At 40.0% G+C, this 16,602-nt stretch overlaps 1 protein-coding gene across 2 annotated transcripts; it reads right to left on the reverse strand.

Moving 5' to 3' along the window:
* Positions 1-137: 137 nt before the first annotated feature.
* ccm2 (CCM2 scaffold protein) lies at positions 138-15,531 on the reverse strand. 2 transcript variants are annotated; one of them, XM_085381997.1, is made up of 11 exons: positions 15,139-15,531; positions 7,931-12,641; positions 7,131-7,304; positions 6,846-6,929; positions 5,808-5,991; positions 5,523-5,659; positions 5,055-5,190; positions 4,792-4,849; positions 4,556-4,682; positions 4,288-4,426; positions 138-2,131 (listed from the first exon to the last, which is right to left on the reverse strand). In XM_085381997.1, exons 2-11 carry the CDS (start codon positions 7,940-7,942, stop codon positions 1,827-1,829), a joined length of 1,356 nt encoding a protein of 451 aa, XP_085238123.1. In that variant the 5' UTR covers positions 7,943-12,641; positions 15,139-15,531; the 3' UTR covers positions 138-1,826. The 2 variants fall into 2 exon arrangements, with proteins under 2 accessions (XP_085238123.1, XP_085238122.1); XM_085381996.1 differs by lacking the exon at positions 7,931-12,641 and having other exon boundaries at positions 139-2,131.
* Between the last annotated feature and the right edge of the window lie 1,071 nt (positions 15,532-16,602).

Raw genomic sequence — 16,602 nt, forward strand, 5'->3', positions numbered from 1 at the left:
GAAAACAGTGTCTAAAGCCAAAGATGTTATCTGAACCAAAGTGTAGTTTTACTATGGGTACCTCTACTCCAATACCATAAATGACACAGAATGACTCCAGAAATTAACATAGTACGGTGCAGAAATCTTTAGCCATTTTAACGGGAAAATGTGAAATAGGTGCAGCAATTTATTGAAACGTGCAAGGAAATAAAGTGAGTAAGGAAAGACATTCAGAGACATTCAAAACTCTTCTTTGGATGTTGGCCATCTCTTGTTACATTCTCTGTCAAGATGATCCAACACTGCTTCAATAAAGTTGAGTTCCAGGCTCTGGGGAGGCCAATCCATGACTGATTCAACTAAAGAAATGTGAACAAATTGTGTTTTTGTGGCAGGCTGCTCGTAGCAAAGTGTCTAAAGAAACAATTTAAAAGATAGTTGGTTCTTTGGCAAGTTACTTGTTAAGTGGAGACAATACTGGTTCATCCCTTGAGTTGGGCATCCCTTTTTACACTTGAAGGATTTGTGGCTCAGTGTTGAGTAGCTTGAAGAACAAAGATATTCCTGTGAAAATGGTCAGGTTCAAGGACTGAGGGGTGAGAAAAGCCGAGTTAAAGTCTGCTGATGGGCTTTTACGGAACGGAATGTGCTCAACTCGTGCTGTCCTCAAAATTTCCCGTCCCCAAGACTCACAAAACTAATCCCTGACTTTGTGGGCATTCAGCAGCATCCAGCCTGGCTGCTTTGATGAAGCTCTGAATGAAATTCCACTGCAGCTTAGGTGCATCCAAGCAAATGATCATATTTGGACTACAAAACTTCCCCTTGTGTCAGTTCTTATGTATAGAGGTCAAATGAAGAGCTAGTGAACATTGATAACGCAGCAGACAGGTGGTAAGGGATAATACTATATTGTTTTTATGCAACATCAAGATGCGTGTAAATTTTGCAATAAGATACAATCAGTGTAAAATAGCTGTTATTTAATAACCATGTTTTGCTGAACAACTGTAGTTACAGTTCATAATTATCTGTCTGTGAGTGACAGACAGCAGGCAGCAGTACTGCAGTGTGAAGGCACAACATAACAAGATGACCTGCATGTGAAGAACGACTTTAAACGTTATAAATTTACATCAGCCATCAACTAACTGGCTTTGTCAAATACAGTCCTCACTCACTAAATGAATGAGAATTTGTTTTTACAGCATTTCATCGGTCAGTTTGAGTAAGGCAAAAATATGTAAATAAGTAAACAATGATAACAAATGATAGTGTAAAACAAAGCAGTACACAAACCTTACTGGAAAAAAATGGCGCAAAATGTTACACACACCATAACACACAATGTGAATGAAGAAAACCAAAGTTCTCTTTGTGGATGAAGCTGACTGATCTATAGCAAACACAAAACAGCCCCATGCTTCACCTTCTAAAATGTGTACACAGTCCTCTGATGGATTATCCACAATTTTCAAAATTACAGATTTCAAAGACTGAAGATATTCGCTACATTGCTCATAGCAGTGGCAGATACTGCCAATAAATGAGCACAAAGTAAAAATTTTAAAATAAATCAGTCTATAAAACCAACAATCCAACCCACTGCGTTTCATCTACAGGGTCTGCATAAGTGCATTTGTTGACTTAATAGTAACAACTTAAGGCTTTCCTTGAGTGTGTAGGGACTATGGAACGTCCTCTTGACAATTAGAGGAAAATACAATAAATCAAATCTTAGGTCAGTGCTGAACAACCACCTTCATCTCATCCACTCACATCATGCCTGCTGGCCATCAGTTCATGTCCACAGCTCCCCAAACTACCCCCCTCTGTTCCCCATGTCAAGGTGTCACTGGATCCTGGTCCATACTACAGCCGAGAGCTTCAATGTCATTGCTGATATCGGTGATCATACGGTCCCATTCATCCCCCTCAGAGGGCTCGTGGCCTTCGTCCGAGGCAACACTGTCACCACTTCCTCCTGCTGCTCCGTTGCCATTGGTGGTGGAATCTGAGGCAGAGCTTGCTGTGCGCTTGTAACGACCAAAGCTGTCAGTGATGATGCCTCGGCCGTCCTTCACACCGATGGTCTCAAGGAAGTTCTCAAAGTGTTGGCTGTCCTTCTCTGGTATGAAGGGCCGCAGGCCTGCAAGAGGAAGAAAAAGCTCTGAATTACTGCACATTTTATTACATGAAGCATTTAAGTTACTTTAAAACACTGACAGGGACTAGAAAGAGAGACCATATTTCTTTATATTGGCTTCTCTTCATTTGCTCTGTTAAATCCAGAATTGAATTCAAAAATCCTTGAACTTGAATAATTAGGCTCCATCTTAATGACCTCATAGTACAGCCACTGGTATTGCCCCATCAGAGCTCTTGGACTGTGTGCTTACTTGTGGTTCCTAGAGTATTTAAAAGTAGAATGAGAGGCAGAGCCTTCAGTTTTCAGGCCCCTCTTCTGTGGAACCAGCTTGAAATTTGGATTCGGCAGACAGACACAGTCTTTACTTTTAAGCTCAGGCTTAAAACTTTCCCTTTTGCTAAAGCATATAGTTGGGGCTGGATCAGGTGACCCTGAAGCCTCCCTTAGTTATGCTGCAATAGGCGTAGGCTACTGGGGGATTCCCATGATGCAGGGGAGGAGTATTTCTTCTTCAGTCCCTGTTCTCACTCACTATGTATTAATAGACCTCTCTGCATTGAATCATTACTTGTTATTAATATCTGGTTCTCTTCTACAGCATGTTTTTTTTTATCCTGTCTTCCTTCTCTCACCCCAACCAGTTGCGACTAATGGCCGCCCCTCCCTGAGCCTGGTTCTGTTGGAGGTTTCTTCCTGTTAAAAGGGAGTTTTTCCATCCCACTATCGCCAAAGTGCTTGCTCATAGGGGGTTGTATGATTGTTGGCTTTACTCTGTTGTATTATTGTAGGGTCTACCTTACAATATAAAGCACCTTGAGGTGACTGTTGTTGTGATTTGATGCTGTCTAAATAAAACTGTATTGAAAATTGAATTGAATACACAAGATCTGTTACACCCGTCTTAGGAGACACACACACACACACACACACACACACACACACACACACACACACACACACACACACACACACACACACACACACACACACACACACACACACACACACACACACACACACACACACACCTTCAGTCCCACCATGCCCTGAGACCAGTCTATTGGCGTGTATGTCTGAGGTGTTGCTGTAGCCTTACATAAGCGCACCATCTGTGATCTGACTGATCTTGGTGAAAATCTCACCAGAAACAGGTACTAAGATGAGCACTCTAATAAGTGCTTGTTCAATTCATGTAGCAGCTCCCTGTCCTTAGCCAACAAAGCTGCAGGCTGTCCTCCAGGAGTGGAAAGAAAAAAAAGAAAATCCTGATACTTGCAGTCTATGTGAACACAGGTGACTGTTTGATACATGCCCACAGGAGGCAGTCCTTCCATTAAAGATCTCATTTCTTTTTTTTCATGTCACACTTTCCCCTTAAACCTAATAACTGGTTGTGCAACCTCTGGCAACAAGAACTGCAATCACGCTTTTATGATAACTGGCAAGTCTTTCACATCACTTCAGAATCTTGATCCTTTGCAGAATTGTTTTAATTAAGACAATTAGCCATGGGTTAGCCATTCAGAGGTAGCTTTTCTGGTATGTCCTGCTGCAAAACCCACGTGATCTCCTTCAGGATTTTCTAGTAGAGAGGGTTCCATCGATTACTGCAAGTCATTGAGGTCTTGAAGCAGCAAAGCAGCCCCAGGCCATCACACAACCATGTTTGACTGTTGGTATGACGTTATTTTTACACCAGAGCTATTTTTGTCTATTAAAAATGTTTGATGATCTGAAACATCAAAGTGTGACAAATATGAAAAAAAAAGAAAAAAAAAGAAGATGAGAAATCAGGAACGGGGATACTTAAAACCACAAACTACTTTTTTCTTTTTACAAGTATATATGTACGTTCATACCATCAATATTAGAGTACCATAAAAATGTTGTTGCTTGAAGTTGGTATTTTACTTTTTAGGATATTTTCTGTGCTCTTCTCCAAGATGTACCATTTAAAATATTGCTGTAATTAGATCAGTGGATGTAACTACTGTTACATAAACTGTGACTACTATATTAATTGCACAGACACCTAAAAAGAATAACACATAGCAAACTAAGACTTCAGCAAAAGTACAAAAGCTAACTGCTAACACTTTACACTTGATGATATGAAGTTTAAAATAATTGAATCTTCAGTTGTAGTGTGGGCTTACCGAGCAGAAGAAATTTCCTGCTGTCCCCATAAAGTTGTCGCAAATTAATGCAGAACTCATGAATGGAGGCACCGTTACGGTATTCATGGAGCAAAGTAGCAAACTGCTGGATCTCCTGTGATGAGAGCTTTGTCCGCAGCTAGAAAGGGAGGGGGGAAATTAAAAAATAAAAACAAGAATGATTACAGTTTCGTATCAACATAGCTTTCAATATTCTTATTCTCACAAACAGAATTGGACAAAGAAAAGAGTGAAGTGAAAGCCATACTGTGGTCATGTAGTCCTGCAGCAGCTCTGCAGCTGTGGTGCTCAGCTCGCCTTCGCTTGCAGTTTTGGTCTGAGGAGATGCAGGAGTGGAAGCAGATGGAGAGCTTCCTTCTGTAACCAGGAACTGACTGAGAGACCGCAACACACTTAAGTGATGAGCAAAACTTTCACAGATGTGACAAAACTTTGAAAAGAAAAATGGAACTGCACTGTAGCTGGACTGAGCTGTGTACTCACAGTGGGCTGGGTTCCTCTTCAAAAGAGTCTTTAACATCTACTTTGCTCGAAGAGTCATCTTTAAGGTTAACAAAAGGAAATATTAACAGACTAACAATTGATGGAAAATCTTAAATTTCATTAGCTTAAAAAGCTACAAAACAGCACCAACCTACATGTTATAAAAAACATTTTTAAGCTTCTTATCAAGTAAACCAAATATTTAAAAGTCTGTTAATTTTCCCATCACTTTTGTCCATATGGAAAACAATTTTCTGCTTTACCACTGTACTGAGAAAGGTGTCTGGTTGGTGTAGTTGCGCCATCAAAAATGGCTCTGTCTAAGAAGTCGATGGTTGATTCTGTGTAAACAATCTGGAAAACTTGGCTAAGCAAAAGACACAACTCCTCAGCTGCTGCCTAAAAAAAAGAAAACGAAAGAATAATACAGTTAGTAAACAGTTTTTATCATGCAAAACACATCAAAACTAAAATGATCTCTTAGAGATTGATGAATGCATCATAAAAAAAAATTACAGTTTGTAGATTAACATACACTTGTTTCATCTTTTTAAATTACCAGGATTAAAAAAACAAAACAAACAAAAAAAAACAAACAGGGTTTTTGCTGGTTCCCATTCAGGTTCAACAGTGCTGCAGGTGGCTCGAAGCCAACACTTCAATTTAGATCTTTAAACCCTGTCTAGCATTTCAAAAGGAGTCTGCAGTTTGCCTCACATGCAAAATGTTACCTTATTATCAACTGCCAGCACAAGCAGACAGCAGACTTCAACAAGCACAGTTCCACTTTCTGACAAGGAGCTCCGAGTTTGAGACTTATTGAGATCAGGACATGAACTGGGACAGGGCGAGCCCCCTGACTCCTGGGCTGAAAACAAACAAACAAAAAAAACAACCCACATTTAAAATGAACATATAGTCAAAACTTTACTTATTCAGTTTTTATGCATGGATTCTGATCCTTAATAGCCATAATACTTTTAGCAAAAGTCAAACCTGAAAAGCTTTGTTTTTACCTGTTTTTATCACTACAAGGTGTAATGAGTCATCCCTGATGTAGGAGACAGCAGCAATATCATGGATGGGCACTCTTAAAATGATGTCTTCTCCATCTCGCCGTACCAGCTTGATGTTGTATGCTGACAAGCTCACGACTGCATCCTGCTCTGATGTCAGCTGGCCTACCAACTGATGTGACTTCTGAAATACCGGGAGAGAAATATTTAAGAAATATGCTTTCATTTGTCACTTTGTGATATACAACTATTCACCACCCAGTTAGCACAAACATCTCATGTTAGATATGCAGACAAGCCTGCTGAAGTTCAAACAGAGCATTAGAATGGGGAAGAAAGGCGATATAAGTGACTAAATGTAACCCGAGTTTTCCAGAAACTGTTGACTTACTGGGATTTTTCCGCACAACCATCTTTAGGATTTACAGAGAATGGTCTAAAATCTGGCACTTCTCTGTATGACAAATGCTTTGTTGATGTCAAGTGGAAAATGTTCTGCCTGCTTTGAGTTCTTGGAAGGGAACAGTAACTCAAATAAGCACGTGTTAAAACCACGGTACGCAGAAGAGCATCTTTGAATGCACAACAAACCTTGAAGAAGTTGGGCTACAACAGCAGAGGACCACATTGGATACCACTCATATCAGCTAAGAACGGGAAACTGAGGCTAGAATTCATACACAACATATTGTAACATATTCTACTTAAATGGCCTCCAAAAATCACCAGATCTCAGTCCAATAGAGCACAGAAGATTTGCATTATGCACCAACTGTGTGCTGTCATGTCAAAATGGATCAAAATCTCTGAGGAATGTTTTCAGCACCTTGATGAATCTATGCCTTGAACAATTAAAGTAGTTCAAAAGGCAAAAAGGAGTCCAATCCAATTCTTGCAAGGTGTACTTAATATATTGTCCACTGAGTATATGTGAGTTATGTAGGAATAACTCTTCAACAGTTTTGAAAGAAAAATCAGGAGACGGGGGGAGTAATCGCATTTAAAGATTCCGATAAATCCTCTTACTCAGGTACTTACTCTCGCATTGTCAATTAGCTGCAGGACCTCTGTCCTACTTGATGGGTTCAAGTATCCTGGAACTGATGTCAGCTGCCCCAAGTACTGAAAATGATAGAGGAAAAAAAAACACTTCATATTAGAGAAAGTTGCACCAAAATCTAAATTAAAAAAAAAAAAAAATCATTATTTAAAAGCAAAAAAACCCCCAAGAAAAAAACAACCCCCCCCCCCCAAAAAGACCAAACCTGATATAAGTGAACAAAACGACTAGAGCTTCAAAGAAAACATCCTTATCACACTCACTTTGACTTCCTTCTCAATGTAGTCATTGAGCAGGATGTCTGGGTCGATGCGGTGGTCAGGCTGAGAGAGTGAGAAGGTGTGTAGGGCCCTGCGCTCTGTGGCCTTCTCCTGGGCTTTCTTGTCCCTCCCCTTCTCTCCTTTCAGGAAGACTCGCTTGAACGGAGAGATACCAGGCTATTGAATAAAGAAAGAAAGGTGAGTGAAGTAAGAGGACAGCAGTCTGTGTAACAGTAACTTGAACTCGCCTTTTAAGTTTGAGTAAATACAAGTAGTAATTCCCTATAAGACCACATAAGAAAAAAATACATGTGTGACAATCTAACACTTGCAAGTGGAATTACGAGTTCAGTATGAAAAAGGGAAGCTACGTTAAATTTTGTTGACAGTTCTTCTCGCCTGGCCTATAATTTCTGCTGAGCCCATTTCCCCTCACTGTTCTGCTAGTTCCAAAATAAGACACCACAGAATTACAAACCTCAATGTTGTGCAATACGTTATGCTACAATACTAACAAAAGCACATGTAAACAATACGTTTTGTGATTTTGATGACCTTTTTCAGGTTTCCCTAACTGGAGCATGCATTCTCTCTCAAACATCTTTGTTTTTAAGTCTGTTTATTTCACTTCATTCCTTTGTCTGCATATAGGTAGTACAACATTACGCACCAGTGTTGATCTCGTATATGTTTGAAACCCAAAAACAGTTACTTAACATAACATAACTAACTCCGACTTTGGAAAATGTTTCAAAAGCATAAAAAAGATAAAGCGTGTAAAAATAATAATAATAAAATCATACCTCGTTCTCCATGAACCCGCACTTTGGGGATACGCCTATGCAACAAGCTCGCAGCCTGGCCACAAATGCTCAGACACTGCCTAAACTAAAGATCACCTGATGCCTCCACTCACATGCAATGACAGCTGCCAACTGGCGAGAGACACTCAGTATAGCACACGGGGTATAGATGTCAGGGGTGTGTTCCCCACAAAGGAAGGGAAGTGTCTCTGACTTTATACTCAAGCACAAGAACAGGAAGGAGACCAACCACAGCTTCCTGCAATGACACGTGTATTGATGCTTTGAATATTTAGACACTTCTCTGCAGGAAACTTGTCATGTAGTTTTGAGAACTGTTTGGCAGATGCTGAATGCAATTTTAGTAAATGTGATTCAAAGGTACACTTTTACCTCAAAACTAATAACATTTCAATGCGATTGCTTGTTTCTATCACAGTCACAGGACTCTGCAAGACTCTGAAAGCACATTTATACATACTGCTGCTAAACCACAGAATTAGACAACTTTGTCTCTTTCTCCTCAGCTAACCACAGCTATGACATCTGCAACGCTGTTAACAGTGCAGATTTCAGAAGGTGAAAAGTGCAGGCAATCTAAAGACAGATGTTCATTTTTTTAATTAAACAGGCAAATTATAAATAGTAAAAACTTTTCTCTGCAACAATAAAAGCAAATCAAGAGCAGACATTTAGAAGTTTGCAAACACCATCTACAACAGAAGGACTACTTTAGTCATTTGTAGTTCCCAAATTTGTAGCTAGAATTTTTTAAAACAGATTTCTATATCTTTTCTCGTGATCTGAGAAGATAATGTCATTAATTTCATTATATTAGTTTATTGCTTTTGGAGAATTTCAGTGACAGTGACAGTTGTGTTTTTTTCGTCATATGTCCCTGTGACAGCCACACCCTGTGTGAGAGTGTGTGTGTATGTATGGAGGTATGTGAGTGTATGTATGTCTTTGCTAATTGAAGTTAAGCATTTTTGCCATAGTCTCTGGCAGAAATAAGTAATTAAAGGAAAAATCTATTACGGAGTCAGTTACATGCTGGTAAAGGAGGACTTTAAAGAACTGGTTAAGAAGTAGGGTTGGGCAATTGGACGAATATATCGACTATTGACGATAGACTGAGCCCATCAGCGATCGTTTTTACAAGGGCGATTTATTTATTCATTTGCCCATGACTAAGTTTGCTAATAATGATGGAGCTAACGGAAGCAGTCAACAGAAAATAATAATAATAATAGCACTGTTTTAGCAACATGCTTTTTCATCTGCGAGCCTCAGAATGTGCCCAAATGCTTTTTAATGGAGCTGCATTAACACTGACAGCCTTAATTTTTTGGGGGGGAAATTAGTTCGCCCACAACATGTTGTGTTATAAACATGCAAATCAGTCCATGCTACATTGCTCCACCCATCAAAAAGTCTGCGCATGTGCGAATGTCGCCCAACGTCCATTAATGGACTGATGATTGTTGGAAAATTTTTACATATCGCCCAACCCTATTAAGAAGGCTGACCCAAGAAACAACATTCCAGGTAAAATATAATTTTCAGTTTCATATTTGACAATATTGTGCAGGCTCAGATTAAGTTACAAGGCTAGTTATTATTATAGAGATTGAAAATGTGACGTCATTCCGGGGTAAAACCGCAAAGAATTCTGGGAACGAGTGTCAAGCGGTACTAGTGCACGCAGGCTTTCACATGAAAACAGTCACACAGCAATAAAAAGAAACACAAAAAATGGCAAGAAGCTGTTGTATTATTAACTGCAATAGCCGGTTGAATGACAGCCACAGGAAGCCAATGGGTAAAGAGATCGGTTTTTATCGGATTACGTCGTGGAAGAGAAATTGTTCAAGCAGTGTTTCCGAAGTAACAAAGAGCCGACGGATGGCCTGGATTGCAGCCATTCGAAGACCAAATATAATGTTCCAGAACACTCCAGCTCATATGTTAGTCTGCTCCAAGCATTTCCACAAAGGTAAGTCTTCTGTTGTAGTTATTACGTAATTTATCATAACATAATTGTTGATGTAGGTTACAAATAAGTCTTATATTGATTTGAATTGAATTCGTTGCGCTATGCTGCTTTGTTCACTGTGGCTTTGCGGGCTAATGTTTGTTGTGTTTTGTAGGAAAACCAGTCTACAAAATGTTAGAATGCGATCCAGACTGGGCACCCTCTATCAACCGGGGTCATACTGAGTTTAAAGCTACTACCACAGCGAGATTTGATCGGTTAAGAGAGCGTGATATCATTACAGCCACGAAACGTCCTGTATATATGTGCCCAAGGGTTGTACTGAAGCACTCAAGTGATGAATAACTGTTTTCCAGTATGTTGTTTTGCAATGTTTTTTGGGGTTTTTTTGCATTGTTGATTTGTTTTTTTACCGAAGCAGCTAATAAAGCATAATGGAATACAATTTTGCGTCTTTCCTGTAAGATTCTATAATAGAATGAGACAATAATGCCAGTTATAAATAAAGACAATGAATTGAATGAATTACGAAACACTCATTTGATTTCTATTAGATCTGAAAATGCTCGTACCCAACATGCAATGCGCGAAAGTCGCGTGGTCTGTCAATCTCTATAGTTAAGCATTAAGCAGTTATGTTATCTTTTTACTGAAAATCTCCAAGGAACACACTACCTAGGCTACGTTTATGCTTTACCATTGACTTATGCTGTTCGTATTCTTGCACTTTAATGCTGCTGCTGGTGACTTGTGGTAATAACAGTCACACTTTGAAAGGGTTAGTCTGTCATCGGTGACACTTGAAAAGGATGGAAATCCCCTTGATTTTGTTTGCAGCAATAAATAAATGCTGCTACCGGTGAGCTGCAGTCACTGATTCAATGTTATTTAGCATCTTGTTTTCTATATAATCAGAAATATCATCACAAATTTTCTTGAAATATTATAACAATATTTTGATGCCATCTCACCCACTCCCAACTGTGCCACTCAAAAACTCATGTTACAAACCTGGCTTTTTTTTTTATATCTATGCTAAGAAATATCAGCACATAAGAGACAAACTAAATGCAAATTTAAAAGCCATACATTCACTCAGACACACATACGTGTGTGTGTGTGTGTGTGTGTGTGTGTGTGTGTGTGTGTGTGTGTGTTAATGTATGTTGTTTCTTACGTGCTGATATTTCTTAGCCTTCAGTCACTATAGAACTCGAGCTCCATCACCCACTGCATTATTTAATAGTATGCAACTATTGAAGTACATTAACATTTTATGGCCTTTACTTGTGAAATGTGAGACTATAGTTGACCCCAGTAAATGGCCACAAGCTGATGTGTGTTTTTTATTCATAAAATACATATAAATGAAGAAACTGCATAGTTTCTGTGGGGTGTGACAATAATGAGTATAGATAAGACTTTCACATTTACTTCAAAACAATGCAAGAAAACCTAGACCAGCTGTAAGAGAAGCCAGCATTCTCAATTCACTGAGACCTATTCAGAAACGCGGCCTAAGAATAACAATTAAATCCTACAAATAATCATTCACAGTAAAGTATTCAAGAACATTACCATATACAGTTGTAGGAAAAAGTTCGAGGACCCTTGAGGTTTACTAGAATTTCTGCATGAAATATTCATAAAAGGTGTAATCTTCATCGTGTCCCCTTTAGAATCATAAGGTCCAATCTGACACTTCTGTCAAACTTGACTTATTCTAATATTCTTATTCCCTGACAACTTAAAAATAATGCAAGTATTTCATTTTTAACTTTTCAATTGCACCTTTGGAAAAAAAAAAAGTCTCTCCATAAGGATTCTTTAACTTTGCATTAAAAGGTGCCATCTATGAGCCAATAAGAACTTGATGACATGTTGAAACCAGAAAGGAAGCCTCCCTGCTGCTGCGGAGTCGGGGCGGTCTGCCTCTCCCCACCGCAGGGAAAAGGGTAACACCACCTGGGTCTGGGTGCAGTTCCCCCCTCCAGGGGCAAGGGTACCTAGTCCCGGTTCGTAGAGTACGCTTGGGGAGTGTGATCGTGTTTACAGCGTCTCTTTATGTCTGTCTCCACGTTGGTTGAGTGTGGAGTAAGTGCATATGAGAGCATGAGGGTGGGAATGGATGTTTGTGTCTGTGTGTGCCTGTATGTCTGTGTCTATATGTCAGGTTTGGTATCAGACGCCACCTCCCTGGGGACATCTCAGGCCCTCCAAGGTTTGGAGGCCTATCTCCACCCACCACCACTTCCCCTGCCAGTGGCGGACTCCCTCAGACATCGGTGCGTTGGTGGTTCTTTGTGTCTGGGGATGGGCGTCCAGGTACACACCGGCTCACTCCTTGGCGGCCGCTTATCGGGGCCTGGAGCCTGGGGCTCGCTCGGGCCACTTCGGAGGTGGGGTGCCCCCGGCCTCTCGGCCTGGGGCTCGGTCACTCAGGCACAGCTGACTGCCGGCGGAGCTCACAGGCGCGTCACTGCAACTCCCCCTGGCTTCTGCTCCGTGGCTGCTGAGTGAACCCTCATCTGGGACTCTCCTCAGCTCTTTCTGGGACAGTGGCGCGGCTGCCCCTCTGTTAGTCTTCCTTGGTCTCTTGTGTTCTGGGGGCCTCTGGATGTCTGGAGTTTTGATCTCCTCCATACCTGCTTCATGCCCTGGAGGACGGGGCAGTGGCCCCCCCACACCCTCTAGCAGATCATTACATGAAGGAACCTTTTAAAAAAAAAAAAAACAAGCGCGTCCATGCTCACAGGTGTACACACAGGTGATCACACCCACAAACTACACCCTTTTTGGCTCCTACCTCAAAGCACACTGTGTTCTGTTGATCTTATGTGCTGCACAATAATGTTTAATATTTAGTATTTACTGTCATATTCGTTATGGAAAAGCTGTTTCTCTTTCCCTCTTTCTTTCTCCCCTTCTTTCCTCCAGTCAAGTCTGTCCCGTATTCAGCAAGTGAAAATAAAATAAACAATAAAAGGTGAATCAAATGGACCATTACGGCAAGGCTGGGATGGTCAATTTGGTAAAGTAAATCCGTTGAGCATCTTTCTTCGCCTTTAGACAATAATTCTGATGGCAAAAGAGCCAAACGGGACAGGCAAAAAAATAAAAAGAAAAAGAAACCAGAAAGGAAACGAAATGAGTCTGGTGCTCAGTTGGCTAGCATGAGGGTATTGAAATGTGCCATTTTTTTTTTTTTTTTTTTTACAATTTGTATTCAATCATTCATTTATTTATTGAAAAGATGCCACTCTTTTAAGCATCGTCTTGTCACAGAATGCATTACATTTGATTTAATCATACTTGTGGAGACAGTTACATTACCAATTGTATATTTTAAAACTAATTATAATTATGGTTTTAAATGGTTAACTTAATTATAAGTTAACCATTTATAATTACTTGAAAATCTGATTTCACATTTTGTAAAACGAACCTAATGTTTCCAAAGAAAAATAAGTTTGTAGAATTAAAAGGTTTATCTGCATTTCACTTGTTCAAAAGCTATACACTTGACAGGGTTCAAGACTATAGATTTAAAAGACATATAGGGTGTGTGTCATAATCATATGGGAGTAAGACTTATTCCACATGTAATTTTTGCGATGTGGACTGCAAAAACCTGAAAACATAATATCTCAAAACTGGTCAGAATCCATAAAAAAAACGTATAATTCTAAGGGGATGAAACAGCAGTTCATCCAATCAGGGATGACAGAAACTCAAAACAATGCATAGTCACACTATAATGTTCCTCTAAGGGACATACCGGTAATTTTTAACCAAGACTTTGCTTGCAGAATACCTGCCTTAATGCCTCACTATCTGACAAATATACTAACAAGGAGGATCCATTAATGAATCAGTCAGAAGAATAATAGCAACACTTTATCGATTTAGGCAACTGAGGTTTTCCATAAAATAAATCTCAGCCAAATGTAATCCACAGTCAGCACCAAGTGGTACAAACAGGAACTGCACAACTCATGTTTAAATTTTTAAACCCTAGTAACATTGCACCACATGGTAAATAGGTGATCAGCTGTTTGAACACTGTCCACTCATAATGCAGATTTGCAATGAGAAGTAAAAGGAACTTCCACATAATGACAATCCAAAATTGTGGTTAAAAAGCATCCTACTGGAGTCTGGACAATCATTAGTGATCAGATATTTTGGGTGTAAGGTTCAGTGGAAATTATGTCTTATCGGGCTATGTGCACATTCTGGTATGTTATCATTGCTGGAAAACCATGTCCTTGAGAAAACAAACCATCTAGGTCAACACTGGATTTCTTCCCAAATTTCCCCTTGCATCAAGAGGAAGCTGAATTAGATAGGAAGATGCATTAGTGTCCCTTTCGTGGAAAAAACGGCTGAATGACTAACACAATCATAACAAAGCGTCAGACATCTCAGTTTTCATTATACTTCTTTTTCATGTCCTGCCATCCCGTTTCTTCCTGTTCCAGCCAACAGAACAGGAGCAAAAGCCCTCCCTGTGTCTGCTCTAATGAACAGGATAAAAGGAGTGTCTCCCAAACAACTATCTGCTGCGTGTGTTTACTGTAACGACCTGCCTCCATATCAAACGGGAGCATGTACTGTATCAGTGTATCACTGTGTGAGGGCAGGTTTGTTGGCACGACCAAGTGGTGCTTCTTCCTTTTAGAATGACTGACACTGATAACAGCTGCCTTTGACAGCAGACCCATGCCTGCCATATCAACGAGCTATTGCTTTGGGAAACTCGGTTGTGCTTTCGTTAGCTTTTTGGTGAACAATATCACTGAGGTATACCAGCATCAAGCTCGCTGTTTAAAGCCCAATATCCAATAATATATTCGCCTAATTGTTAATACACCATATTTTCCATAGCGAACATCCACTACATTTAAGCGCACGAAAATATAAAGCGAACAAATCCTTTACAACTTCCCAAACTTTACTTGTTTCTTACTATAATCCTTTCGGTACGTTGCACATTCTATTCTTTTATAAGTGACGCCGGCTGATTGGAAGCACAGTCTATCAGTCCGAGTCGTATTGGGATTGATTCCCGGGTCCGCTGGCCAGCTAACGTAAGCTAAACTTTACTTGATAGTTTGCTACTTATCTTAGCCAGTTACCAGCTCAGCTAGCTTAGGTAATAAGGTAGCAGGTAGTCAACCTGCTATAAAAGTGCGCAAATTGTCCAACTTACCTTTTTTACTTTTTTCACATCATCCTCCATTTCTATGGGAAGAATTTCATCTTCATATTCACTTCAGCTTATAGACGCAGGTGAGACGTGAAGGTTTTAGCCAAGCACTCATCTAAGACCAGTTAGCTTGCTAGGCTAGCTTAGCCAAGCCTAGCATTGGCAAAGTGATGCCCGATTTTGAGCTGATACCAAAACGCCATGCTAATTCTTGTGTAACTCTTCAACCATTAGAAAAAATCCCGGTGCTCCACCATTGTGGAAAAAATGAAGCCGATTCCGTACAGTTTAAACAGTCAAAGAAATAGTTTGTGAAGAAGACAAACTCCAACAAAACAGTCAAAACTTTTCAACCGTGCCGCCATTTTGGGCGTTTAACTGTAATCCAGGCCCAGCATGCCTTGCTTTGCTTTGCACAAACCAAAACAGGGCAGCTGTTGTGCTTTACAGCTGTCAATGCTGCCGGCTGATGGGAGAAACCAACTTCATGAACGGAGTAATTTGCTATTAACTGCAGTGAAAAATGAATTATGGAAACATGATCTCAGCTCAGCTTAGAGGGTGTTTGCGTTTTATATAACTGGTAGGTTTCTTCATTGTTTTAATGCTTTACGTTTACTGCTTCATATAGTACTCCTCTTTGCCCGGGATTTATTAAATTATTTAAAATCGAGTTTGAGCCTTCTTTGTCAAAAACAAATCTCACTGGATTTTTAAACAATAGCCCACTGACGTGAAGTCATCAGAGATTAGATTGACTAACAGCTGATGACTCTGAGAGCTTTTAGTTATCCGAAAATGAGAGTGCGGACATGGGGTGGAGGTGAGTGTCAGGGGTGATTTGTCACGCATCCTTAAGACCAGCTATGATGCATCGTTTACAGAGGCAGAGGTGTAGGTTGCAAAGTTAAAGATGCTAAAGTTTTTGCTGTGAGTGATGAGGAGGAGCAGGATTAGAAAGGATTGTAACAGAGGGACAGCTCAATGGTGGTACTTAGGCTCTGTTTTCCCAAACACGTGAATAAAGCAGGTGATGGCTATTCTTTGCTGTATGTTATTTCACACTATGAGGAACTGGTCATCAGTGATTTGTTTCTCTAATTAAATTTTCAGCTGTTTCTTCTCTTTGACCCTCACTGTGCAGAATTATGTATGTATTAAGAGTGTTAAACAATTGTAAATCAAACATTTCTGTGTGCACAGAGTTAAACCTGTGCATGAGCTATGACTTCATGCTACAGGCAACTTCCGCAAGTGTCTGTGAATGGGCTGTCATTCATGTAGGAAACGTCTTGACTCCAGTAGTTTACAATATTTACATATTGATCGATTTTGGGGTTTTTAAAATGAAACATTTAAAAATTACTGAATTTATTTAGAAACCTAGAGGATTTAGAGAGTTTCTGTGAAGAGGAGTGGGCCAGAATTCCCCCTGAGTGACCAGCTATACAAGAAATGTCTTACCGC

This window comes from Rhamphochromis longiceps, linkage group LG15, assembly GCF_057381845.1.
Source record: "Rhamphochromis longiceps isolate RC_006_pf linkage group LG15, R_longiceps_female_GT1.1, whole genome shotgun sequence".
Taxonomy (NCBI): Eukaryota; Metazoa; Chordata; class Actinopteri; order Cichliformes; family Cichlidae; genus Rhamphochromis; species Rhamphochromis longiceps.

What these genes read in the sequence shown, in the direction of transcription:
- ccm2 (XM_085381996.1), bottom strand. Translation starts at nt 15,168, where the DNA reads ATGGAGGATGATGTGAAAAAAGTAAAAAAG. An exon ending in ATGTGAAAAAAGTAAAAAAG is followed by an intron (nt 7,305 to 15,138) that starts GTAAGTTGGACA and finishes TTTATTCAATAG; the next exon opens with CCTGGTATCTCTCCGTTCAA. An exon ending in CAGGAAATTTCTTCTGCTCG is followed by an intron (nt 2,132 to 4,287) that starts GTAAGCCCACAC and finishes TTCCTCTTGCAG; the next exon opens with GCCTGCGGCCCTTCATACCA.